The sequence below is a fragment of the Colias eurytheme genome, chromosome 13 (assembly GCF_061535395.1).
Source record: "Colias eurytheme isolate Ceu_HAF_F1 chromosome 13, ilColEury1 Martin Lab GWU primary, whole genome shotgun sequence".
Classification (NCBI taxonomy): Eukaryota; Metazoa; Arthropoda; class Insecta; order Lepidoptera; family Pieridae; genus Colias; species Colias eurytheme.
This window is the reverse complement of record NC_142992.1, coordinates 9,817,332-9,844,200: the sequence shown is the minus strand read 5'-3', so window position 1 is coordinate 9,844,200 and position 26,869 is coordinate 9,817,332. Positions and strand designations below refer to the sequence as shown.

The following is a 26,869-nucleotide window of genomic DNA, read 5'->3' as shown; positions in this document are numbered from 1 at the left end:
TGTAATCTTACTGATTATCGGTACGAAATTGGTCTAAGTTTGCAATTAAATAATAATCTGTTCTCCGTTTAATGTAATTTTTAATCACTTCAAGTTCAATAGTTTTATTTTTTATCAATTCTCAGTTCTCATCGTGAAAGATATTTCATAAAATCGCCAATTAAATAAATAAATTATAACTAATTTCATTGATTTCTAATACATTATTTCTTAACTTATTTATAAAATCAAGAATCGATTTGGAGAAAATCGTGTACAGTTTATTCCATTGTTTCATTAAAGTGTGCTTAAATTAGAACTCAAACAATAATTGTGTTGTGTTGTTTATTTTTATATAGTTTCTTTTTATATAATTATAATCAGTAAGCAAGCCAATTCACATTTTATTACTGACTTAATTAACAGCTAGAATACGGACATAACTCAAAAGACCGGAATCATGAGAAATGAGAATTGCAAAAGTCAATATTTTTTATCTGTGACTGCGTGCGATTGCTTTGCGTTAGGGATGATCGATATTCGAAAAACATCGATGTTGACATCGATGTCATAATCGAAAGCCCGACATCGATATTCGATATTTATCGAAAACTGAACATCGATGTTGGATATCATCGATGATTTATGCAATAATAACTGACAAAAAAATAAAACACAGTGTAAAAGTTCGGAATTTATTAAGAAAGAGATCAAATGATTACATATTCCAATATTTTTTATCAATTGACTGCAGGAAGAGTAATTTTGATAAAGAAGAACCTTTTAATCTATTTATTTGTTGATAAAAGGAACGACCGGTGCGCCCTGAATGAATGAATACGCGTTCAAAGTTCAAAATAAACTTTGTGTTGTGGATGCGTTCATAAAAGACATATTTTGTTTCGTAACTTCGTAAGTTGCATTGGTCGTGTCGTGCGTGAGGCCGTGAGTTAACATCGATGACAGATGCCGTTAACATCGATGTTACGATATTTTTCGTATAGCAATATCGATGTTAAAACAGCGATGTTTTTGCTTTCAACATCGATGATCATCGAACATCGATGTTCATCGAGCATCCCTACTTTGCGTCCTGTGTTTGCGTCCCTGATACAGAAGCATTATTTTTTGCAATAATCAAAGTTAAATCTAGATTTTTAGAAGAATATATTTGTTTGAAGTTAATTTGCAAACTGCAGTTAATAACGTAATAAAGTCGCAAATAAATTATATTGGTGTAAAGTATATATACCTTATAAATATATTTGTGTGCACGGCTTGAGTTCATCGCGAATTTGTGAAGTCTCCCAATATGGGAAAGAGATTTGAAATATTTTAGTGATATTAATTAAATATATATAATATTAACGCAAGAGGCGCACACCTGGTGTATTTTACTGGTTTTGTGGTGCATAACTATGGTTATGATTGCGAGTCGAAGTATTGAGAAATATTCGGCATGCTGACACCGTAACAAATTCGGAAATATGTAAATAAACATGAACGATATAGATATTAAAATAGTGGATTCACCGAAAGACCGGTTAGTGGGAGCTGCGGAATCGCCCTTGCCGGAGAACTCGGGTGAAAATGAAGTTGATCCATTGTGCATCGACGAAGAAATGAGCTCCGCGAAAGAAGCAGAAGACACCGCTGATAATAAGGCGGAAACAAATGAGAATGCGGGTAACTGTGATGATAATGCCAAAGAAGAGAGTTTAAGCGAGAGTGCAAGCAAAGGTGGTGATTTGGGAGAGCAACAGGAAGAAACAAAAGGTAAGATCTTTTTTCTTATATAGAATTCAGAACTTGGCTTGGTACACTTCTATTTTATCCATAGTGCAGCATTAATTATAGTCATGATGTTCATAATTGATATTTGTTTATTTTTATTTGTGTATTATAATGTTAAATACACTAATACAGTACATAAGTAGTATAATTATCTAATGTTTGTGTACTAAATGTGTAAGTGAAACGCGAATGAAATATAATGGTGTAAACTCTCTAAACTAAGTACATAAAAAATAGGGAAGTAAATAATTAACTGAATGAATTAAAAAATGTCCATTAAAAAAAAATCAAATTCTACTATGCTAAGTTGATATCACTATATGAGCTAATTGATGGAAAACATTTACTGCAAAATAAATATTTAATATTTTTGTGATTGAATAAATAGGACTAATTCATAAATAATTAACTGTCCAATTAAATGTTTTCTTGTGTATTATTCTACCCAAGTGCACATAAATTATGTACATACATTTAAGAATTTTTGACTGACCGGTTGGCTTGGTTGGTAGTGGCCCTGCCTTCCAACCCAGAGGTTGTGGGTTTGATTCCCACCCGGAGCAAATATTTGTGTGATGAACAATGAACATAGATGTTTGCTCTGTGTCTGGGTGTTAATTATCTATATAAGTATTTATTAAAAAATTATATATCGACGATGAAGTGTCAATATATGCTAACTACAAAAACTACATTTTTCAGTAGACGAAAAAAACGTTTTATTTCTTTTTCGTTACTGTTTTTAATTCTTATTTTAGCTAACGTTCATTATAAAAGGATATTAGATATCATGGAATCATTTATTAAATGTAACTTCACAGCTTTTTAAAAAAACATGGAGATATTAGATATTGCTTGTAATTGTATTTAAACAGGAAGCCGTATTTTTAAGATACAATTTATTGCCAATATACTTAGAAGAAATTGTTCTAAAGATTACAACATTTTTTTATTTCAATATTAGGTTTTTGTATCAATACTATAGTAAAATGTTGATTTAAAATCCTGTCACTACACGTGATTATGCTCGAAGATAGTGACTTGAATATAAAACATTATTTCAATTTGTTCAACTTCATATTATGGACGAGATGTTCTTGCTGCTTTGGTTATAGTAGCATAATCACTTGGAACGTAAATTGCCTTGTTCTTAAGTTGGCGTTCAAGTCAAGAAATATAAGATACAGCTAGATGAACACACGTCAGAGCACAACAGCGTCGAAAATTTACTCATCTTCACGGACGGGTCCAAGACTGAAAATGGCACGGGTGCTGGGGTCTTCTCTGAGTAATACGGTGTCTGACCCCATAATGCAGTCTTTCAGGCTGAATGCCTAGGACTTCTACTTGCAGCTTCAGCCATAATCAAAAGGAATGTAACAATTTTTCGATTCGGATCCTATCGGATAGCAAAGCAGCACTCATGACAATCAAAACCCATGAAATCACTGCAGGGTTAATTCTAGAGTGTCACCTAGCCCTAACTAGGGTATGTGATCTGGGAAATTCCCTAGTACTACAATGAATAAAAGGACACAGTAACTCACGAGGAAACGATGCTGCTGACATATTAGCCAGAAGGGCATCTGAAACACCGGTCATGGGACCTTTTCCCAGTATACCGCTACCTGCAAGCTGGATCCGGCGGATGATTACCCAGCTCACTAGCACTGCACAAAAAGCAGAATGTTCAAGCAGATCTGATTGCAAGCATGCCAGAGAAGCCCTAACAAACATTGACTCTAGACTTGCACGTCAGATTCTCAACCTACGCAGAGTGCAACTACGTGTAATAACAGGGACCCTCACAGGGCACGGCCCCTTCGACAAACATCTCTTTAATTTAGGGATCACAGACAGTCCGCTGTGCAGAGCATGCATGGCGTCCGAGGAAAAGGCAGCCCACGTCATCATGGAATGTACGGGGGTTGCGGAGTACAGGGCAAGACACCTGGGGTCTCCCGGGTCCCTCCCTGAAGCCTTCGGCAGCCCTTCCAAGCTGCTTGGCTTCATGTGCTCGGGTGGTTTCAGTTTTAGCTGGTTTCCCCCACCTCCCTCTCTCACGCAAAATAGGCGCTTGACCTCGAGGCTCGAGTTGCGGAGAAATGCCCGTATATTATTATAAGTTGGCGTTCAATGGTGCTATGAGCTGAATCGCATTCCATTTGTGTGTGACCGGGTTCTAAAAACTTTTGAGTTATGGTAATATTATACTTTTAACTAAAATATAATAGTGCGTTCGACATAACTGCGTTGCGATTTTGGTAAGTGCATCCGTCAGAAAATATAATAATAGGCAGCTGTTGGCTAACACAATGCTTTACCAGGTAATTAATTACAAACGAAACAAAAGTGCTAGACGTCAGGTCAGCAGCTGTTTCGTCAAACCAGTAACATGTACAATGCTTAGTAATTTAATTGACTCTACGAACAATTTGTTGGTATCTTTACGCGCATAATGCGATGGTAGTTTTGGAAAAGCATCAAAAAACTCATCAAGAATGGCAACTTTTCGATGGTTTGTTGAGTTTGATGGAGAAGCACGTGTTAGGATACTTTCTTCTTGGTTTGAAAGCATGCCAAACTCACCACTTTTAAACCAGGAATAAACTGTAAATGAGCCCAAGGAAAGCGTGCTTAAAAACATAGAGCGGACGCGTCAGGGTGTACTTAGAATATATTGCCAGCAAAAATGACGCAACTTTTGTTATAAGGTATTGCTACACTTTAATATTTGCTCAAATTGACTGTTTACAGAGAAATGATCTTTATGGGCCTATGTATTACTCTATTTTAAGTACGAAAATGCAATAAAACGAAAATCGCTAAAATGTTAGTTAGGAGGTATTGATACTTCATCGTCGATATGTATGTTTATCAGCCATCTGGTTTCCATAACACAAGCGAAACCTTAGTATGGGATTAGATTTTGCCGTGTGTGAAAATTGTCCTGAAATATTTATTTATTTATTTTTATAGAAGAGTTTGCTTACATTATTTTTGTCTCTTATAATTAAAATCTTATTATTTTAAATTATGTCTATTATCTACTTAAATATCCAACATTGTTCTTCTTTATTCTTCAACTAGCTTCCGCCCGCGGCTTCGTCTGTGTGGTGTTTTGATAAAAGGTAGCCTATGTTCTTCCTTGCCTTGCCTTCTCAGGCTCTAAAGATTGTCTGTGCGAAATTTCATCAAAATCAGTTGAGAAGTGAAACTTAAAAAGTAGAAAGGGTTGAATAAATTTTCATTGCCAAAGATCATGATAATATATCCTTGGGTAGGTAGGCCTAGTTGTAAATCAATTAAAACATGAAAATTATATGGATACATTATTACAGTTTCTCGTATTGTTTTAGAAACTACTAAAGAAGACACTAAAGTTTTAATTCCACAAGAGAATGCAAAAACTCCAGAAGTTGTTGAAATTAAGAATGAAACAACGGAGCCTGAGGTAGCAATAGTTAGCGAGGAGAAAGAAGAGCCACCGGTAGAAGTGAAAAGCAAAGAGGAGAAAAAGCAAGAGAGAGAGAAAAGAGAGAGTGAGACGGATGTTCAAATGTTGGAAGCGCCAACTGAGAAAGTAGATAAGGAACCAAAAAGTACGCAGCCTGTTAATGGGGATATTAAGGTAAGATTTCTTGACCATTCTAATGTACATTTTTTTCTTAGATAGCACTTAAATTACACAAAGTAGGTTTTTGTCTATGCCATAACAGGGTTGTTACGAACTACACATAGTAGGTCTTTGCCATAACAGGCAGTGGCGGTACGTTCATACAAGCTGAAAAGCCCGGCTTGCCTTAGAAATTCGCTACGAGACAGAAAAATAACTATATTCACGTTTGAATATTCGCGCGCAATGAGCAATTCATAATCTGCTCCGAATTCAATGAAAACTCACCTACAATATAATATATGTATAATACGCCTAGCATAAAATAATGACGAATTCGAGTAAACTTTTTAATTTCATCCTTCTTCCTATCGGAATAAGGTCGTACGGCGTACCTTTTATTTGGACGTTACAACCTAAATTGGATGGATTATAAACAGTGCGGTGTCTCGCTTGCACGCGTGGGCTTTTACCGGGCTTTGCGCTCATCTCTTCTAACGTATGAAATTTCGTCGGAGTAGATACATACCTAGTTATAGAACTCTATAGCAATTTCTAAGGGAAAAAATGCCCGGCTTTAACAGTGTGAAGATAGTTACGATTGCGCGAACGAACGTCGTGAATATTATTGTTAAATTATAGTTTGTTTGAGCGGGTGATATTTAGGTTAAGTTTTTCGAATTTTGTTGTAAAATAAGTGTCGCGACTGCAGATTGTGTTGTAAATTGTGGTGGTTTGCTTTGTGCTCAGCGGGGGAAAGGTAAAATCATTAAACTTTACTGAAAAACAATTAATTTCTTCATCAAAACCAACTCCCGATTTGTGCATTACCGAAACTAGTACAAGTCACATAAACGAAATTTTAATTGTAATGTTTACGAACGATTTCATGAATGAGAATTGCTTAGAAGAAGCCTTTCCCCAGCTGTTGAAACTTGCACATATTTTGGTAGTTACGATTCCTGCTAGTAAATAGGTTTTAAATAGGTAGTTCTTCCACGGAGCGTGCTTTCTCATCGTTAAATCGTATTCATAGGTATGTACGTATTAATTATTAAGAAATACGTATAAGTATTTATTTGGCCAAGAACGCCTTTCTGTATTAGGTACAATAATTGCCATAGAAAAGTAGCTGTTAGGTAATTGAATTCTAAAACAAACACCTACTTTCTATAATTCCGATGTTATAAAATCTTTCCTTCAGAAAGATTGGCGTTTTGAATTAGAATATAAATGATCTGTACAATTTTATTAATAATATAATGTCATACAGTTTTATATAATTTATCGATTTTAATAATAAACGTTTGACTCAACTGTTTGCGGGCGCGCGTGAAAATTTAAAAGATTTGATTCAGCATGTAGGTAATATTATGTTCACTTTTTTTTTATAAGTTTTATAACGAACATAATTACACAGTATACCTAGGTAGGTATCTTATTAATGAAAAGGGTATCCATCAAACATTTTGAAAAATTTGGGCTTGCCCAGTCCTTACACCCTAGGCACGCCACTGATAACAGGGTTGTTACGAACTACACAAAGTAGGTCTTTGTCTTTGCCATAGCAGGGTTGTTACAAACGCCCCCTAAATAATCTAACATTTGTAATATTCCGATTATTTTCCAGTTATCATTGTATATCAGCCCAATATATTACTTTATAACTTTAATTTGCAACATCTAAACCTTTTAAAAACAGGAGGAACCTGTAAAGCGGCGATCCAGCGAAGACGTGGACACGGAGTCGCCTCTAAAGAAACTGTGCCAAGAAGTCGAGAAAACGTTTCCACAACACGATATTATGATAAACGATTACATTCAAACGGCAACTAAGAACAACGTGGACGAAATACAGAGGCATACGGAACAACTGCTCTCGGAAATACAGACGTTACGCGAGTTAGCTCAAAAGAAGGAACATGAATGGAATAATATATTACATCTTAAAAAGGTCAAAGAGGAAATTCTACTACGGCTCTTAAGGCGAAAACAAGTGCTATCCTTCGAGAAGTCGGCTGACATTAATGGAGCAGAGAGAACTGATCCATTCGACTATCTGAACCAAGCTAAGAACCTCGCTATAGATAAAAGCGATGAAATATCCGGTTTAGCGTTGAAACAACCTGGATCACTCAATCCCATGATGCAACCTGTAATGCCAGTAACAACGCATTTTAACTTGATGTCAGGGTTGCCACCGCCATATGACAAAACTGCGCATATGCAGCAGATGTCAAAACCGATGTTCCCTCAAGGTTTAATGATGCCTGGACCATTACCAGGGTTTCCTAGAGATATGAACGGTCAGTTACCGTCTAGTTACGGTATGCCGATGGGCCGTCAAGGACCGACTAAAGATGTGAAGTCAATAATAGCGGATTATAGGCAGAGGAATCCGGAAATAACTCCCAGAAGAGGCAGACGAATGAAGTCGATAGTGAACCCTAATATCATGAACCCAAGGCCGATAGCGCCGAAAATGGATAGTGTCAATAATCTAGGAAACCTAAATATGCTGTTCAATAATTTGGATATGGTAAGTGCCTCAATCTATTTATTAGATAATGTTTTTCTTTTATTTTAAAGAAGTTTAGTATGTTTCTTTCAGTTAAGGTTCAATATTTATGAATTGATGAATCAATATATATATGTTTCGATCCCACAAGTATATCTGCTGTTATACCTTCAACCAAAAATGTACCTATTTTATTATCTTTACACACAAACAATAGTGTACAGAACTTTGTCTATTACCAAATAATACCTAAACATACTCATGTAACAAATAATACATGGTTTTCGAATTTGCATGTGATGCGAAATTTCTTCCTGCATATTTTTCTCTTGATTGATTCTTTATTGATTAAATAAACTTTGGCCCTTTAATCTGTGATGTACTTCTGGAATATTCAATGAATACATATGGGAATGATTATTTTAATAGTTATTGTTATTATGTAATACACATTCGTAGTAATACGTAATTGCGCACATTCTTTTCTTTATTCTTACAAATAAATACTTGAATTATCGAGAAAACATTTAATGGACTTCATTTGAAATGATATTAAGTTCCTTGAAGGTGACTAAAGTCATAATTACGATTTTTAAAAATCGGTTTCTTTTATTTTATTTTTTTACGTATGTACTGACGTTCGCAAATTATAGAAAACTGTACGTAAAGGTTTACGTAGTTTTTATCAGAATTTTCAAGTCTGATCAGTATTTCTAACTTGTAATATTTTATTTTATACAAAAATCCAACACATTATGCTCTATTACTAAATATCTGCTCATACTCCAAGTCTACTTTAATTATCTTTCGCATCTTATAATACAAACACATCAAGACATTACATCTATTTATCCTAAATATCACCTTACATCCATAAAGCATTACCTCATATTCAAATATAACACAAACTTCCACACTGAAGTGACACGAACACAATTCCAGAATCAAAAGGCGATGCTCGAACGGCTACAACAAATGCAAGTGGGCAGTTTACCCAACGGCTTATCATTTAAAGACGTGCTAGTTCAATTCGCGAACATGCAGCAACCAGGCATGATGCCCAGTAGAATGGATATGCCGCGGCCAGAACACATCAGGCCAGAGAGACGAAGACCAGAAAGGAACGAAGAACACATACAGAAGCAAGCGGAGAGAATGGCTTCTCCGAGCCCAAGATTGCCACCTCCACCGCCATATCCAGAAATTTCGTTGTTGCCTGTCACCACGAGTCACGATACCGGACAAAGCCAGCAGAATTCGTTGTTACACGGGATTTTGACTAAGGTATGTATGGTGAAGAAAGGAGTAAGGATCAAAATGGAATAAAACTATTTTGATGGTTGAATCGGATTGAAAATTTTGTGAATGAGGGTAGGTATAAAAATTGGAGAATAAATAGGTGGGAAATAATGTTTCGTTATTCGGCTATCAGTATAATATTATATTGTTTTTTATGGGATTAATTGTAAATAAACAATTTCTATGACTCCAAAGATAAGTTTCTGAGTATCTATGTCAACATAATTATACATTTTCTTATAGAACGAGTTTCCATAGATCCATTCATGTTTTTGAAATTCATTTATGTTGACGAAAACATTTTGATACTTTGAACAAATCGGTGAAGGTAAATTATTTAACTGCGTCAAAATAGTTTTAATTCACACATGTTACTAATGCCACTGCTTATCATTTTCATTTAGCTTGCAATATTATCGTACATATTTAAATGAAACCATTTAATCTATTTAGCTTTTATAGATCCTATATTTAGCATGACCAAGAAAGGGCGTACTCTGAATACGATTTAATAAAAAAATGTTTTATAATCTGGCAAAGTCGAGCAAACACGTCCATCCCGCAACGCATTCCAAGTTGAAATGATTGGATTAGCTTGAATGAGTGTTGCCAACCTTCCAGCAGGCGTCCCCTGCGTCTCAGAGTTACTCGCCGACGTTGGCAAAACTGCTTACGTCACCGGACGGAACACAGAGTGCACCACCGTTGCCATCTTTCGGTCAGGCCAAGGTACCTTATGACGTAAGGAAATAAGACGCAATTGGTGTACGAATTGGCCTCGATCATTCCAAATTCTAAATTTCTAGTTTTAAGACAAAATTATATTCAGCCTGTGTTTAGTTTAGATGAGTGAGGTGTTTCGCGCGGTTGCGATGTTGTTGTTTTTTTGGTAAATGGCAATACTCATTGATTAACAAAAGCATTCGAAGCCACATTTTCATATTTGTTGCAGTACAACACTAGTTCTTAATGTCGAATCACTTCACTAAATGTTAATCATAGCATAGTGCACTACAGTATTAAAAATGGGGGTCGATAATGACATAAACAGTTTGTTGACGAAATGCTTGTGCATGCTTATGTATGCATTGCGACTGATATAACTGAAAATTTGGGAACGATGTTATGATGTTTTTTAGTTATTGTTATGAAAAGCTGTAAAATTTGTGCAGAATTGTGGCGAAATAACGATAACACCGGTGCAGCCGACACCCCCACCGCCGGAACCACAAGCACAAGATAAAGCGGAAGTTGTGCAGTTGGTAAGTTTCATTGACTATTATTTTTATTTTTAGTTTTTCCGATAGCAAAGAGCAGGTAGAGATTACTATTAAAGGTTTACGTATTATTTTTCCATAGATCTATCGAAGTGACCGTCAAATTTAAATCGGCTTGTAAAATTTTCAACTATCCGAAGGCCATTTACGAACGCGTGTGTGCGTGAGTCATTAAGAACGTTTGAATGAAGTTTCCCTTTTTTAAGTGGGGAAATTTTGCATAAGATGCCCACGGCCCCAGGGAAGGAGCCGTGGGTTATGTCGGATTAATGTATGAAGTGTCCCTACTGGTTGTATCTGTATATTGTGTGCAGTTTGAGAGTAGAGTTGCATTTTATTTCTACGTTGGTTTTCTCCCTCCAATTCCAGGACGACGAAGAAAGCCCCGCGTCCGAAGGTGAAGCAGCCGGATCCGGCGCGTCCGGTGCGTCCGGCGCGTCCGGAGCGTCCGGAGCGTCCGGCGGCTCGCCGTCCGGCGCCGGACGGCTCGTGATAGACGAAGCGGCGGACGACACGCCGCTGTGCCAGGGATGTAGGGCGAGGGACGCGCAGTTCGTGTGCGCCGGCTGCGCCAACCAGTGGTACTGCAGCCGGGAGTGCCAGGTGCGTGTACATACACATGGATACACGTACGAACAATATGCACACACATACGCATACACACACGGGTATACACATACGCACAACATACGCATACACATATTCACACATATACGAAGACACTTATGACTAACATACGCAGACACTTACGCATAACATACATACACATATACTCACGCATATACGCATACATACGCAAACACGCAAACACGCTTAACATACGCACACACACACGAACTCATAACCACTCCTTCAAGGGAAGGGCGGGACAATATGGCGAGGGAGATAAAGTATATCTCGCTAACAAACGTGTTCTAATCACCTATCATACACAGTCTTTAACTTGTGTGACTGTGCGTACCATGATTGTGGGTCACTAAACACAAAACGAAAAAAATCACAATCAATCTGATTCCCAAATGAATTAAAACATAAGAGCCTGAATGATTAATAAATATGACAAAACAATACTAATTAGTTTTGATTATAATTAATTTTTAAAATAACATTTTCAGGTAGCAGCTTGGGACGATCACTCAGAAATGTGCTCCGGTTGAACGGCATGAGTTGTTTAAGGTAAATAAGTTAGAACAAATAGGATCGCGTACTCGGGCGGTAGATTTTGCCTTATATATTTATATTGTAACGTGTTTTCATTGTATTCGGATAGATAATATAGACAAAGAATGTCACAATTTTTATGTATATTCTTCTGAAAAACTTTCTGTATTTATTAGTTTATACTCAAACTCAAACATTTATTATTTTAACTAGACTTCGTTTAAAAGCACTTTTGAATTGTCAAAATACATGATTTAAAATTTACCATCGGTTCGGAAAGCAGTTCCTACAGATAGGAGCCGGCAAGAAACTCTGTAGTCGCTCATTAAAATCATATATGGACTTAATGTCTGGTCAAACAATTGAACATTTCCTTCTTTTTTGGTCTTTTACCTACTTATTGTTATTAATAATATTTTGTCCGTCTGAATGCAATGAAAATACTCGAACTTTTACATAATGGGTGAATCTCTCTAGTATACAATGGTTCCTCGCGTAAAAGGTGCACGATTTTGCGTGATAAACTTTAGTCATTTTATTATTATAGAGAAAATTTAATTTGTAACACCAAAAGTTGTAAAAAATCTCAATATTTCTCAACATTTTTGTATATCAGTTCAAAATTAAGCAAAATTTGTATCATAGAAAATAGACAATTAAGAAATACTACCTTATTCATATTGTAAAATAATATTTTTACTTCTTTTTCATATTTGATTAAAGTTAATTACGCAAAATATCGACATCTCATACGCACAATATAATAGTTTCTGTTTACGCCTAAGATAGTATATTTCTCGATTTTAATGAAATATTCAACTTTTTATCGATTCGTTTTAACTTAAAAGACAATATGGGAAGCGTAATATGCACATAACATTAATATATATGAAGAAACAGTTAATTTTTATAAATAATGGCTATACATAAATAAATAATATAATAAACATACTTTCAGTATTTCATAACTGTTTACAAACCCTTTCCCAGTATTTTTCATTGCAAATAAATGTCCTATATGTGTGAATATGAAAAAATGAGTTTACATTCTTTTTTTTCAAACTTAAATGGCGGGAAATTTTGACGTATTGACTTTTTTATAACCTTGCGCGTCACTTTTTTGTTTTACATTTTTTACGATAGAAAATTGAATAAACATTTGTATATACTATGTAACAACGATGCTTATTTTTGTCATAATAATTCGGAGTTAAGCTTACCTTAATTAGGTCATTCCTTGAATATGCTAGAGTAATAAATTATTTATGTATCGATTTAATTTATATTTTACCAACGAAACACTGAGGGGGTCTTATTTTTCGAATTATAGTCATGCGTACATTATAGCAATTCATCTAAAAAAAACATTTCTATATAGGAATGAAGTCGGTTAAAAAAAGAATTACTTAATTTCGAATCATTGGTATTCATATCCATGCGAAATTTACTTTTTCCATAAGTACTATACAATCACTCGAGGATTAACAAATGCCTGATCAATAATTATACAAACAATTTGAGAATTGCAGTAAAAATGAATTACCGAATCACAATGTCAAAATAATATTATAACTGCTTCGAGAATCATTTATTTACAATATGTATATGAAAAAGGTTTCACTAAATACAGATTACATATTAAAAGACAATTAACTCATTTTGACAGATATTTCTCATTAGACTAATATAAAAACTCAACTGTTCATTAAATGTAGTTTTAGATGTAAGCGAATTGAAAAATTTATTACTGTCATGTAAATAATATACATTGTCCTATTTATTTAATGTACATAAAACAAACAACTTTTTTATATATATGTACTTAGTTACTGGCTCCATTTACTAAACAGATATTTTTAACTGTAAAATCAAGTAGGTATATATATATTATGTATATGTAGGTTTTAAGTATGACTTTATTAAAAAAACGTTTGAAATAAATAAGACAATGTTATTATGAAGATGGGATTTAATTTTCATACGAAACAACTTCACCAAATAGTTTGTGCCTTTTATCAACGTAAGCAATATATATTTTATTTTAAGGCGGTATTCCGGACACTCGCCTGTAATACCATTGTGATATAACTTTAACTAACTATTTATGTACTTATTAAGATTAAAAAAGCGAATAAAAATTCATTAAAAATTCATTAATGTCTTTGCAGAAATAAATACGCGCCAAAACATATTACTTTTATAATCTGCATTTTATTAAAAAAAAGACATGTGGCACTCGGGGACTGCCGCGGTAAAGCTATTGCATGCTATGCCTTCAAGCCACACCTCCGTGCCCGTCGGAGTGGGGAGCGTGAGGTTTTTCGTTACGCACTTTCTGGATTCGGTCCCCGCGCTCAAGGCCCGCGATAGAAGCTATGCAATAGCTTAAAAATAAAAATCAATCATTCAGTGTTGATGACATGTAGTTGTATTACAATGGTATACAAGGACATGTATTATAATTTCACGAAAACAACTAATCTAATAGAATAAGAATCAGATCTAATGAAAAAAAGTATTTCGTTCAACCTCGCTCAACCGCAGCAATATTAGAACTGCTGTAATAAACCACTATATTTTTTTTCTTTTTTATCTATTTTACACTAAAATACGTTCCTGTTTACTCTATGCTTTTGGCTGTATGGTAAAACGCCCTAGTCTAAATTTAAATAGAGTATTTATAACAGATAAAAAATATATGCAACTAATTTGTAATCTGTGGTTTATTAGCGCAGTAAGGATTTAATAATGTAGTTAACTGTAAAATAATATACTATATAGCTTGCTTAAATTTCGATATATTGCGTGGTTGAGCACTGTTACTTTAAATCTATGTGTATAATAATATTGACTTTCAACATTTTTGAATTGAAACTTCTTTATCGGGGTTGGAAAAAAATTTAGTGTAACATTTTTTCGTTACGCGTGACATTTTTTCGTTGCGCGCCATCTTTTTTTCTTATCCCTACCACGCGTTATTCGACGTATTTCTGTAAAGTTGCATATATAGTAAATTATTTTTTGAAATAAGGTCATAAAGAAGTTTCACTTCTTACGTGTGTACACTAGTACACGCACACATTTTTTTGAAATAGTGTTTTAGTAACGATCAAATCTAACTAGAGTGTCACAACTTGGCGTAGTTTGTTTAGTTTTTAATTTATTTATTTTATACATATTTTTTAAATGTATATCGTTAGATGGTAGCATTTATTCCTAACGTTATAGCGTGTATATTTGAATGACATTTGCAATACACTGTTTTTTCTAATTCTCCTTACGGTATATACAATATATGTAGTTCAATAAATTTGAAATTGGCGCCTTGTCATAGTATTAAACAAAATAATAAATATCTTAATTTTTTTTTTCAAAAAAAAGCTAAATCAACAGTTTAAAATTAAGCCAAAAACTAAATCGTTATAAATTAATCTTTATATGTTTTTGATGATTAATGACGGGATTGTTTTTCAGTACCAATAAATTAAATCGCGCTTAAATATCTTGTTATTATTATTTTTTATTTATTATTTCGCCATTGTGCCGCTCGAGTTAGTAGCATTATGTTTCCGACCGTGCCAAACACTATACAAGCTATTCTTGTGATTATTATTTATACGCAGCCGATATATATTGAAAATGGTTCTATTTTTATATAAATGCTCTAGACGCTTGCTGTTTTGTGTAAGACAACGCTTTTATGTATAAGGTTTGATTGTATTAAGGTGTCGAAGCGAAATTTGGTTTCTGCATGTCAGAGGTTGAATGAAAAAATGGAATGACCACGCGCCATCTTTGTTTTTTGAGTTGGCGCGAATTGAGTTTTTTATAAATATGTGAACAGTTTTTTTTCGTCTTTCACCTCTGATTTACAGATATTGTCTATGGATATTTCTATTGCATACTACAGATGTTGTAAAACAGAATTTACACGGATTAGTTGTATTGATTTTTCTGAATCAAATAAGCTTGCGTATACAAATAACTATTTTGCCTTTAATCAATTTTGTTCATATACAAATTATACATTTTTTGTAAAATCTGCAAAGATCAAATATGCTTTGTTCGACAATAAATACGTTTTTAAATTACTTGTGACTGTTTTGCTTAATATTTATATAATTGGACTGGTAAGTGAAGGCCTGTAGCATGCAGTGGGTGTGTTGGCAGACTTGTTTCGTCTTAAAACGCTAGTCAAGTGTTTTGTTACCTACAACTGTTTATGTATTTTGTAACTTATATAATGTTATATAAGAATATTAAATCAGTACTGTCTTTCAATTGGTGTCTTATTTTTACCAAACTATTTTTAGTAATTAATATTTTTACAACATCACAGACACGCTTTCTGGGCTCCGAACCTCAAAAGGAAAAAACAGAACCCCTATAGGATCACTTCCGTTTGTCGGTCTTTCTAAGGAACGCGTGGTCCCTTGAGCTGTGAAAATCTTACTTGTAAGGTAACGCAATCAAAAGACACATCCGTTTAAAAAGCAAATTTTCGCAAATTTTGACATTCGCATGGGAATCGAAACCTAGTGTTACTACCTGTGAACCCAGTCTTGAAACTTGTTAAAAAGCAGCGTGGATATCGACATAGCATTAATTGTATAGAAATGGAATTATAGATGTCAAGCGTTTTGCCATTTGTCTCGGCCCCCTTATCTTTGTCGAAACTTTGTCATTACGCACGGTGACGGTAGTCAATGATATATATTATAACTAATGGTACGTTCAGACGCATAGCAAGCAGCCTGGCAAGTAGCCCATGCGCTTACGGTACAAACGAACAAACACGGGCGCATGCACAAACAACATGTTTACACGCTTGCTCGTTGAATGTCACTATGAACGCAAGCTTTGAAGAGGTTACCAATATAACATGAATACAACATTCAATATTTAAAAGCGGCACACACAATTAGGCGTCCAAGCAAGATAGCATGATTTTGTGAACGTGATTGAATGGTTTTAGAGACAACTGATACCTACACATTCCGATGCTCGCTCCTGGAGCGCTAATAACCTTACTTTTTACTAATAAATAATCATTGATCATAGTATTTCTTTAAACGTGCAGTTGTTCTATGGATTTCTACTCAATATTACAGATTCTATCTTTATAACTAAAAGTAGGTTCAAGGGGCATCATTTATTTAGGTAAAATTAAACAAAAGAAGTGAATAAAAACATTTATTTGAGTTACAAACAAGAATAAACATTGTAAATATACTTTACACGTCAATATATTTCCAAATCAATAAACTAGGACGAACAAGTTAAAGCAATAATCTCTTAAAATATAAACAACAGATTACAAATACATACACTTATACTAAATTCACTTAAACCTAAAATGTAGTCATTTTTCTTATTTTTTTCAGTACAAATTCATAGTAAGTAAATAAAGCGATCTCATGAAAAGTAAAGGTTTAACATATAATTATTGAAAAATGAGCTTTAGTAAATAAATATGGCTTTTCTTATGTTACATTTTGTTTTCATAAATTATTAAAGTACTTATTTGAAAAAAATAATTTCAACATTTTTAACATCAAAGGTCTTTCTATATAGGTTAGGTATATGAACAAAATATGTTATTAAATATTAAATGAAGTAAATTACATATAAATAGATTACAAGACAATGATTAATATATTGAGAATCCTAGAACATACCTGAAGTTCCTAACATACAAATAACAACTAAACATCTAATAATAATAACAAAATTTATAGACACTTATTTTTTTTTACTAATTTTGGAGAAACAAGTTATATTTTTTATTAAACAAACACTGAAAGGTATGTTTCTTATTAAATAAATGCGGTTATTAAAAAAATGTGCCTTAAAATGTCTCCTTTTAAGTTTCTACTTCTATTATAAATAAAAACATTGTTTTGCATTGATTCGTTCTGACTAGGCGCCATTTAAAATATAGACTAGACAGACAGAAAAGTAAATAATAATATCATGTTATTTAGTTTCACTTTTGGTATATGTATTTACAATGATGACTTAAATCTATAAAAATGTATTTTTTATTTATTAATGTTATAGAAAAATAATTATAGAAAAAAATTATAATATGAAAAAGTCAGTTTGGCGAATTAAATTATTTTTATTTTTTATTATTCTGGAAAATGGTGTCAAAGTGATAACAAAACTAAAATTACATAATAATATTTTAGTTAAATGGGACTTTTAATGTACCTATTGAAATAATCAGGTACAGTAATAAAAACTTATTCCTAATATTTCACAATAATTTTTACATACTTATACAGGGTGTCCCACTATTGGTATACTTAGCACGAAGGGACTTGTAGTTTTGCATACACTGATCACGTAAAAAATACTTAAATAACAAAATTACACCAAAAAAATTTTGCAAAATTTTTCCTGAAAATCCATGTTTTCTTCTCTAGCTTCGCTTAGCCGGCATATACCGCTTCGCTAATGTGAGCATTTTGTCTATGAAAACATAATTTTAAAAGATAGCTCACGTGCGGTTGGAAAAGTTAGGTGGGTTGCTTGTTATGGGTGTACACATAGAGTTTTAAGAATTCATCTATTTGAAAAAAAAACTGCGTCTGGAATTTTATAAGTATTTTTTACGTACTCAGTGTATGCAAAACTATAACCTCCTTTGAGCTTAGTATACCAACAGTGGGACACCCTGTATAACTATGAATATTTAATTTCTATCAAAAAGTACGTACTAAATATATAAAATAAGCGCTAAAATATACAATAATTACACAAAAAAAGAGTTTAGAAATCCCATGTAACAAAGAATGCCCCTATAGGTGACTCGGTGGGACTAAGTCTTCGGTAAAAATGTATAAAATTTAAAACATTTCCAGGCTCCTGAAAAACAGTTCTTATTACCTAAGGAGCCTGGGTCACTTTGAATTATTACCTATTTGAAAAAAAATGGTTTATTTTATTTAAGAAATAGCACCTTCATTATGTACACAGTGTTTGATAATTATAAAAATATTTTACGACTAATATTGAGCATAGACAATATAATAATGGTGCGGAAACACAGTATTGCATGTGTCAAGCCTAAACTTATTCGAGTTTAAATTAGTTTAGTTGTGTTCCTTTGCAATTATTTTCTTATACATACATATAACATTATACAATACATAATTTACACATTTAACATTTTTAAATAAACTTTCAAATATTATTTTAAGTTTCTCAGAAGTTAGCTGTAACTCTATATTAGACTTATGTAACTAATTTCCCATTTATGCGTCTAGTACAAATTCTTAAGTAAATATAAAATGGATATCTAAGTCACATGTCAAAAAGTTTTGATTTTAAATATTCAAAAAAGGCCAATAGAGTCCTAATATGTATTAACTAATTAAATCACTATTCTTTATGGTCGTATTTAATAAATTCTAATTGAATTACGTCACAAGTTTCATTACATAGTCTTCTTTTACAACCAAAGTCTATATATTATATAATATTTTTGTCACTATATATATATGTATATATATCCTATGTTTTTTACGAAACATTCATATCTATATATTTTCCAAGAAAGCTACACACCACACTATTAAAATCTTCTACTATTCTACTCATTCTTGATTACCGCTAACAATTAAATTCCAAAGTCTTATCTTTTTAAAACTAATTATACAATAACCTGACCAATATAAGAAGCACTATTTAACAATGAACACAACGCACTGACTATTCATATACTGCTCGTTGAGCGAGTCATAATAATCCGACCATTTAAAAAGCACTACATATTTTTCTATCTGTTCCTCGAAGGACCAGCCACTATAATCCGACCAATTCACAATAAAGCCGTTTGTTGTATAAATAGCGAGTCCACGAAAAGGTCCACCATTCCTTGTCACTAAAACTCGACTATTTCAAACGTCCATTTTTATATCCCTTGTCATAACCCGACAAGCGCACTACTGTCCCTCTCCATCTGGTCCTCCATGAGCGAGTCACTATAACTCAACCAATTTGCGACGTACTACCAATCTTTGTCACTATAACCGCACTAACCGACCATTTCAAAAGGTCTGTTTAAATCCCTCGTCACTATAACCCGTCCGCACTACTTGACAATAAACACAACATCGCTGTCCCTCTCCATCTGCTCCTGCAAGAGCGAGTCTTCACATCCTTCGTCACTATAATCCGACTAACTTGAAACGCACCACCAACAATAACACGACCATTCCAAAAGTACTACTTCACAATGAACACAACATCGCTGTCCCTCTCCATCTGCTCCTCGATGAGCGAGACGGACACACCGCTCTGACAGCACAGCTCGTCGAGACACACGAGCCCGTTGTACGAGCGGCCGCACGCGCTGGGGGCACTGCGGGTGGAGGCTGAGTCGTTGTGGAGTGTCACTGGGTACTGGAAAAGTTATATTATTACCCCAATTAATTATTTTTGATAACTAAAACTTTAATTTACAGTCACTCGTTTAAATATGGACTATATTTAAATATGGATATGGAATGAAGTTCTTCAAAAGTATATCATTTAAGAGTACTTGCTTTTGTTCTGATGAGACATCTCTAAGACTATTGGATAGTAAAAAAACGAGGAACTTCATAACTAAATATAACTAACGTCATCTATAATTTATATGTTCTTTTTTTTATATCATATGTAATGTTCTTATTTCAAATAAAAAAAAGAAGTTTAGGCGCTATTTTTTGCTTCCATCTTGTACCTACTCAAAATTTTTACTGAACTGGATCTCGCCTGATGTTAACACAAATGTAGTCTATTTACCTTGCCTATACAGAGTGCTAAAGTCTATCAAACCTTGGGCAAGTCCAAATAGATTGTGTAGAAGCTCACCTTATAAACCCTTCGTATCAGACCCTCTAGGACACCAAATAACACGAGTTTCCTCTCATTAATAGCCAGTTCTTGCGGTCGCACCCGGCGGCACAGGTCGCGCACTGTGCTGCCGTACGTCATGCCCGCGTACATGCGGAAAAGGTCACTCACTTTGGGCAGTTGCCGAGCTGTAAGGGGACGTTTATTAATTGAAAATTCGTTGGATTTATAAGAAACTTTTAGTTATGGGTGAGCTGGATTAGGTGAGATGTTTATTGATATAGGTGAGATGTTTATTGAGAATCAACGCTGGAACACACCATTAATAGACAGCTCTTTTGTTGTCTTGCCCGCGTACGTGCGGAAAAGGTCACTCGCTTTGGGCAACTGACGAGTTGTAATGGGGAGATAGTTTAGTTGGTAACGTTGGATTATAAGAAAGGACATGCTTATTATTAGGAATATTGGCGAGCTGTAAGGGAGTGTTTATTCAGAAGAAACTATAGGTTATGGATGAAACGTTTATTATTGAGAATCGACGCTGGAACACAACATTCAGTGGACTTAGATAATAGCCAGCTCAGGCAGTTGCCGGGCCGGGCAGTTGCCGAGCTGTAAGGGGACATTTTGATATGATTTTTGGTTTGGCCAGTTTAAGTAGGTGTATTTGCTTATTCCTAAGCTGCAATTTGGAATTCCATGTTATCTAAGCGCGGGGAAACAAGTTTGATTGATGGGAAGAGATTTGGTGATCGCTTAAACATGAATAAGTCTCAGCAAATGAGTTACCTACTTTTTAGTTTAATAAGTAAAAGATTGACACCTACAGTAAAAGAATGAACTGGGAAGGGTGGGCAAAAAATACAGCACCACGGAATGTTAGAGATGAGACGTTTATTACTTTAAGTAGACGCTTGGTTTGACATTTCGATAACGTTCAAGATATCGTTATCCACAGACTGATGGTAATAAAATTTAAGAAAACCTTACGTGATCTAGCGCAAAACTCGACGCATTGTTTCTGCAGGCCTGGGCATCGCGTCAACTGCCTCAACTTGGGCGTCGCACTGTACACCTGTAAGTAATTATACCTTTTATAAATGCCCATAAATACAATATAATAATTTAAACCCGTAGATATATACTGCATAAAATTATTTCTTGGTTTATACTTTTTAACCGACTTCAAAAAAAGGAGGAGGTTATCAATTCGGCCGGTATGTTTTTTTTTTTTTTTATGTATGTACACCGATTACTCCGAGGTTTCTCAACCGATTTACGTGATTCTTTTTTTGTTCGATGCGGGATGGTGTCGAATTGGTCCCATAAAAATTTTATTAGGATAGGCCCAGTAGTTTTTATTTTATGAGCATTTTTGTCTGTATTTGTAAATGTTGCAAGTGCAAGTTTGAAGTCGGTTGTTTTTAACGCAGTTATCACTTGTCAAGTTTTAATTTAATTCCTCCTCCCGTACCCGTACTGCTTACTTAATATCTGTTTAAATTACATCTAGATTATTATTTAATTCGAACTCAAAAATTTAATCATCCACATCATTATAACACAATTAGGCATCACCAACTCTAAGAGCAGACATCACATGGACAATAAATTATACATTTATTTCCAATAAAAATATGCAAAATTTCTAGAAACAAATAATGCTTCCAGTATCACTACATAGTATAAAACAAAGTCGCTTTCTCTGTCCCTATGTTACTTTGTATGCTTAAATCTTTAAAACTACACAACGAACTTTGATGCGGTTTTTTGTAATAGATAGAGTGATTCAAGAGGAAGGTTGTAGACCTTGTAGTATATAATTTACTAGCGGTCCGCCCCGGCTTCGCCCGTGGTACATATTTACGTTTTCTCTACATAAGAACCATCCTCGTACTTCAAGGAATATAATAGAAAAGAATAATCGAAATCGGTTCAGCTATTCACACGTGATGCCGTGACAACGCGAAACGGGTGCAGACCCGCCGCCTTTTTAATTTTTATAGCTCCCGCCGCGCAGCGCGTCGAACGCGGCAACCGATACACAAAAATAATCCTTATGGCATGATTCTGTATTCACGCGCGATGACTTATAACGTATTTCATGTATAACTTTGGTGTTTCTACACCGATTTACATGATTCTTTTACTATAACCTGCCCAGGAGTATGAAGAATAATTGTGCCAAATTTAGTTAAAATCCGTCGGGTAGTTTTTGTTTCTATAACGAATATACAGACAGACAGACAGACAGACAAAAATTTTACTGATTGCATTTTTGGCATCAGTAGCGATCCCTTATCACCCCTTCATAGTTTTTTTTTAAATATATTTCATGTACAGAATTGGCCTCTCTACAGATTTATTATACCTAAGTATAGATAAGGGGCGAAGCCGCGGGCGGAAAGCTAGTTTGTAATATAGAGCTAATAGAGCTTACAGCTTACTTATAACTATGAAGCTTATATTTCTTAATGTAAACTATAGAGCTTACTCTACATAAACTACTAGCGGTCCGCCCCGGCTTCGCCCGTGGTACATATGAAAAATAGATGTTGGCCGATTCTCAGACTTACCCGATATGCACAGAAAATTTCATGAGAATCGGTCCACCCGTTTCGGAGGAGTATGCAGACTAACATTGTGACACGAGAATTTTATATATATAAGATTACTTACCGCACAATACTGAAAGATGGGCACCAGAGTAACAACCCCATAGTAGACCAAATTCTGGACGCACGCTCTGACCAGACTGATTTCCACGTCAGTTAGCGCCGCAATCTTGGAAACGTGGTTGAAGCCATCAATGTATGGTAATATCTGTAACAAGGAGATACAATAATTATTTATTTGATAATTACGTTTTTTGGTATCAGTTCGATTACTTATACATAAGCACATAAGCAAGAGCACTGACAAGCATTATTAAAATTCGGTCAGTGGTTTTCCCATGAAAGAGTAACCAACATTTTATATCCATTATCCAAACATCCTTACAACATTTTTGAGTATATAGCATTAGTTTAAAGTAAGATTTTAGCACCATCCAATGATTAAATAACAAAATTAAAGGTCTCCTTTTCCATTTCTCATAATATCTTATAAATAAATTGACTATCCTACACCCTCAACCGGTACTCTGTCGACTTTTTTCTAATAAGCAAAAAGATATCAATTGCTTCAGTCTTCTTCATTTATAATATAACTAGCGACCCGCCCCGGCTTCGCACGGGTGCAATGCTGATACTAAATACACTACAGAAAAACTGTGAACGTTGTATATAAAAACACAGCGGCCCGCTCCGGCTTCGCACGGGTATAAAATACATAGCCGGGCGGCCGGCCGGTACCGCCGCAAACGCTACGTCCCGCAATTTTTAAATCTGTAATATCTTCGAAAATATTCACTTAAATCTTACGGTGTAAAGGGCCATATAGATCTATATTAAATGAAAAATGTATTCAAGGTATTTAATTGGGTAAGGATTAATGCTGTATTGGTTAAAATCGCTTCGAAAATTAGCCATTATTTGTCGTAAAAAATAAATGCCAAAAAAAAGTTATTGTGGGTTATCCATAAGAGATAGACATGTGCCACCGCGGACTTTTCTGTAGACCTTTTCAATGTGTATAATACTTAGTACATTATTTTGATAAAATTCGTAGGGTTCAGCCTGCGTTTGCAATGTAAGCGGAAAAAATGTAATTTTTTACGACATCACATTAGAAACCTCAAAAATAACAGTACTTCTCCAATATTTAATGGATGTTATTATACATATAAACCTTCCTCTTGAATCACTCTATCTATTAAAAAAAAACCGCATCAAAATCCGTTGCGTAGTTTCAAAGATTTAAGCGTACAAAGGGACATAGGGACAGAGAAAGCGACTTTGTTTTATACTATGTAGTGATATGAAGAAGGTGGTTTGGTAAATTTCAAATTAAGTATGTATTTTGAGGATTCAAAAGCGCTTCTGAAGGAAGTTTAGTTGAAAGAATTAATTTGAGTTTGAGTTAAAAATATGGTCCAGGGTAGAAGACCATTATGTTCTTATCTCAACAATATAGGTATATCTATCTTAATATTATAAAGCATAAGAGTTTGTTTGTTTGTTGTACGCACTAATCTCAAGAACCACTGGTCCGTTTTGAAAAATTCTTTCGGTATTAGATAGCCCATTTATCGAAGAAGACTATATAGCTATAGGCTATATATCATCACGCTAAGACCAACAGGAGCGGAGCATTGCGGTCTGCGGGTAAAACCGTGGGGCACAGCTAGTTTATGTGTATAACATAGATAGTTTATTATCTTAAGTGCATCTAACGATAGGATACGATTATATCCCAGGGGGTTGTAATATCCCGTTGCGAAAAATCTTCTCATTAAAAGTGCTATTGCTGGACTGAACGTGCATGCAACCGTTTTAAATTTCCGTGTTATAATAACTGGCTAAATAACAAACATTATTGAAATTAGAAATACAGTACAATTATCGTAATAATACTGAATGTGAGGAAAAATCTATTTTTAGAATAATAGGGTATTCGTGTAACTTGGCATGGTAACAATCATCCTTCTGGTAAGTAAAAGATTCTCCTCGGTATCAAATCAACATTAATTGAAAAAAAATACTCTACATTGACAACAGTGGGGCGAGACAAACGTCAAAACGAAAAGGAATAGAATCCGCTATCGATAATAATAATTGACATAAGCGTATGATTTCAGCTGGATGAGAATTTTGGTCGTGGTCGTCGTCGTCGTTGGCAGTGTGACCGACATTAGTCTCAGCCTGCTGCTCTACATTCGTTTAAACAAGTGAAGTCGTTTAACTTAAAATTAAAACAATCTCGAACAACTAGCCCATCATAAACCAAATTAATAGCATAGTATAAGTTCTCTTTATACTATTTTAATGGTCTATAATATTTAAAACACGGCATTAATAACGTTTCAGTTAACGGCCTCATCAATTATGCATTACTATGGAAGATACAAATTACAATATAATCAATAATAATAAGAAACAAGACGAAGCGAGGCGTATCGGAGTTTTCTTAAGTACCTCCTACACGGTAATGTAAGCATGACATGCTTTATGAGAACTGTCATGCTGCATAACTGCCTAAAAATATCAAATCATGCTTTTTGAAGTGTGAATTCTTTAGGCGCGTTGAAAAATTTCACGGTCGCGTCATGGCAATACCGTCACGTCATGGAGTAATGCGACTATTTTGGTAACATTGAATCTTGACAAATAAGTTTCACTTCTGACACGTGTGCTCGGCACAAACCCTCTTTTTATTCAGTTCGCGGGCAGTTTATTTATAGGGCATGAAATGCTCTAAGCTTTTGCATGACAGCATCCGAGCAGTCAGTCTAACTTGCACGATATAAAATAGAATGTATTCATAGTTTGCATGTCATTCATTTCAATATTTAAACTAGTTTTGTGCCCGCGGCTTCATCCGCTTTTTCTTAAACCTAATAAATTATATACTAAAACTTACAATATATCTATTAGAGAAACCGCATAAAAATCTGTTACTTAGTTTTAAAGATTTAAACATACTTAGGGATATAGAGACAGAGAAAGAGACTTTGTTTTATAGTATTATTATTATTTAGTGACTGTGAATGATCATTCATGCACGACACAGGTAACGCATGTCTGATGTCATGCTGCAATACCGTCTAGGATACCCTTTATTTATACACTGCATATATAATAATTAATTGTGTAGCAACAGCAATTGCTTTTATGTGTTTTTACTTTTAATAACGGATCCAAATGCGAATCAATGATTACTAGTTGCTTATCGATAAAATGTAAATGATAATTATGTTGCATGTCGTTTCATTTAGAGTTATTTTTACAAATAAATAAAATTGACGTCTGTTTATAATAAAACTAAAACATTTTGCGTTCAATGTGCGAAGAAGTATTTGTTATAGATTTGGATGAAACTTCCACTGTAAATTTAAGTTTATAAGTATATAAAGTAGAAAATCTAACTTCATCGAATGACAATAAACAAATTTTTCAAATATTCTGAATTTTTTAAATATTTTATCGACCCTATATTTTATACGATCTGGCCAAATGTGGATGAGAAAATCGTAAAACAATGACGATTTACTGATACGGTCTGGTCAAACTTTCTTGACCACATCATGAAATGCGACCACTTCACGAAATGATCAATCATTTCATGAAATGAACAAATCTTCGATATGGCCACGACATATACATATATAAGTAAATATTTTTGAAGAATTATTCAGTAATAAAGTCACGAAGGGTCCGTCATAAATAAAGCTTCTAAATAAATAGGCCATCTTTTGTGTATTGTTGTTTGTTCTCTATTTAC

General features: G+C 34.3%; 2 protein-coding genes across 2 annotated transcripts in view; one reads left to right on the top strand and one right to left on the bottom strand.

The window, feature by feature from the left end:
• The first annotated feature begins 1,083 nt into the window (after positions 1 to 1,083).
• On the top strand, positions 1,084 to 12,247 carry LOC149903627 (uncharacterized). The gene is made up of 8 exons (XM_090109110.1): positions 1,084 to 1,755; positions 5,133 to 5,404; positions 7,092 to 7,928; positions 8,850 to 9,191; positions 9,828 to 9,935; positions 10,379 to 10,468; positions 10,853 to 11,086; positions 11,599 to 12,247. The coding sequence occupies exons 1-8, from the start codon at positions 1,479 to 1,481 to the stop codon at positions 11,638 to 11,640; spliced, it is 2,202 nt and encodes a 733-aa protein (XP_089965236.1). The 5' UTR covers positions 1,084 to 1,478; the 3' UTR covers positions 11,641 to 12,247.
• A 6,926-nt stretch (positions 12,248 to 19,173) lies between these two features.
• The window catches only part of LOC149903626 (GATOR complex protein NPRL2-like), a 48,362-nt gene continuing 40,666 nt past the window's right edge, over positions 19,174 to 26,869 (bottom strand). The window contains exons 5-8 of the mRNA XM_090108431.1: positions 23,168 to 23,311; positions 21,479 to 21,563; positions 20,507 to 20,676; positions 19,174 to 20,053 (exon numbers count right to left, since the gene is read on the bottom strand). Coding sequence (XP_089964557.1) covers positions 19,877 to 20,053; positions 20,507 to 20,676; positions 21,479 to 21,563; positions 23,168 to 23,311 — 576 coding nt within the window. The 3' untranslated portion in view covers positions 19,174 to 19,876. The remainder of the gene's footprint in view (positions 20,054 to 20,506; positions 20,677 to 21,478; positions 21,564 to 23,167; positions 23,312 to 26,869) is intronic.

Excerpts from the sequence above, each read along its gene's own strand:
- LOC149903627 (XM_090109110.1), top strand. The coding sequence starts at position 1,479 with ATGAACGATATAGATATTAAAATAGTGGATTCACCGAAAGACCGGTTA. Across the intron at positions 5,405-7,091 it reads CTGTTAATGGGGATATTAAG|GAGGAACCTGTAAAGCGGCG; the intron begins GTAAGATTTCTT and ends TTTTAAAAACAG. Across the intron at positions 10,469-10,852 it reads AAGCGGAAGTTGTGCAGTTG|GACGACGAAGAAAGCCCCGC; the intron begins GTAAGTTTCATT and ends CTCCAATTCCAG.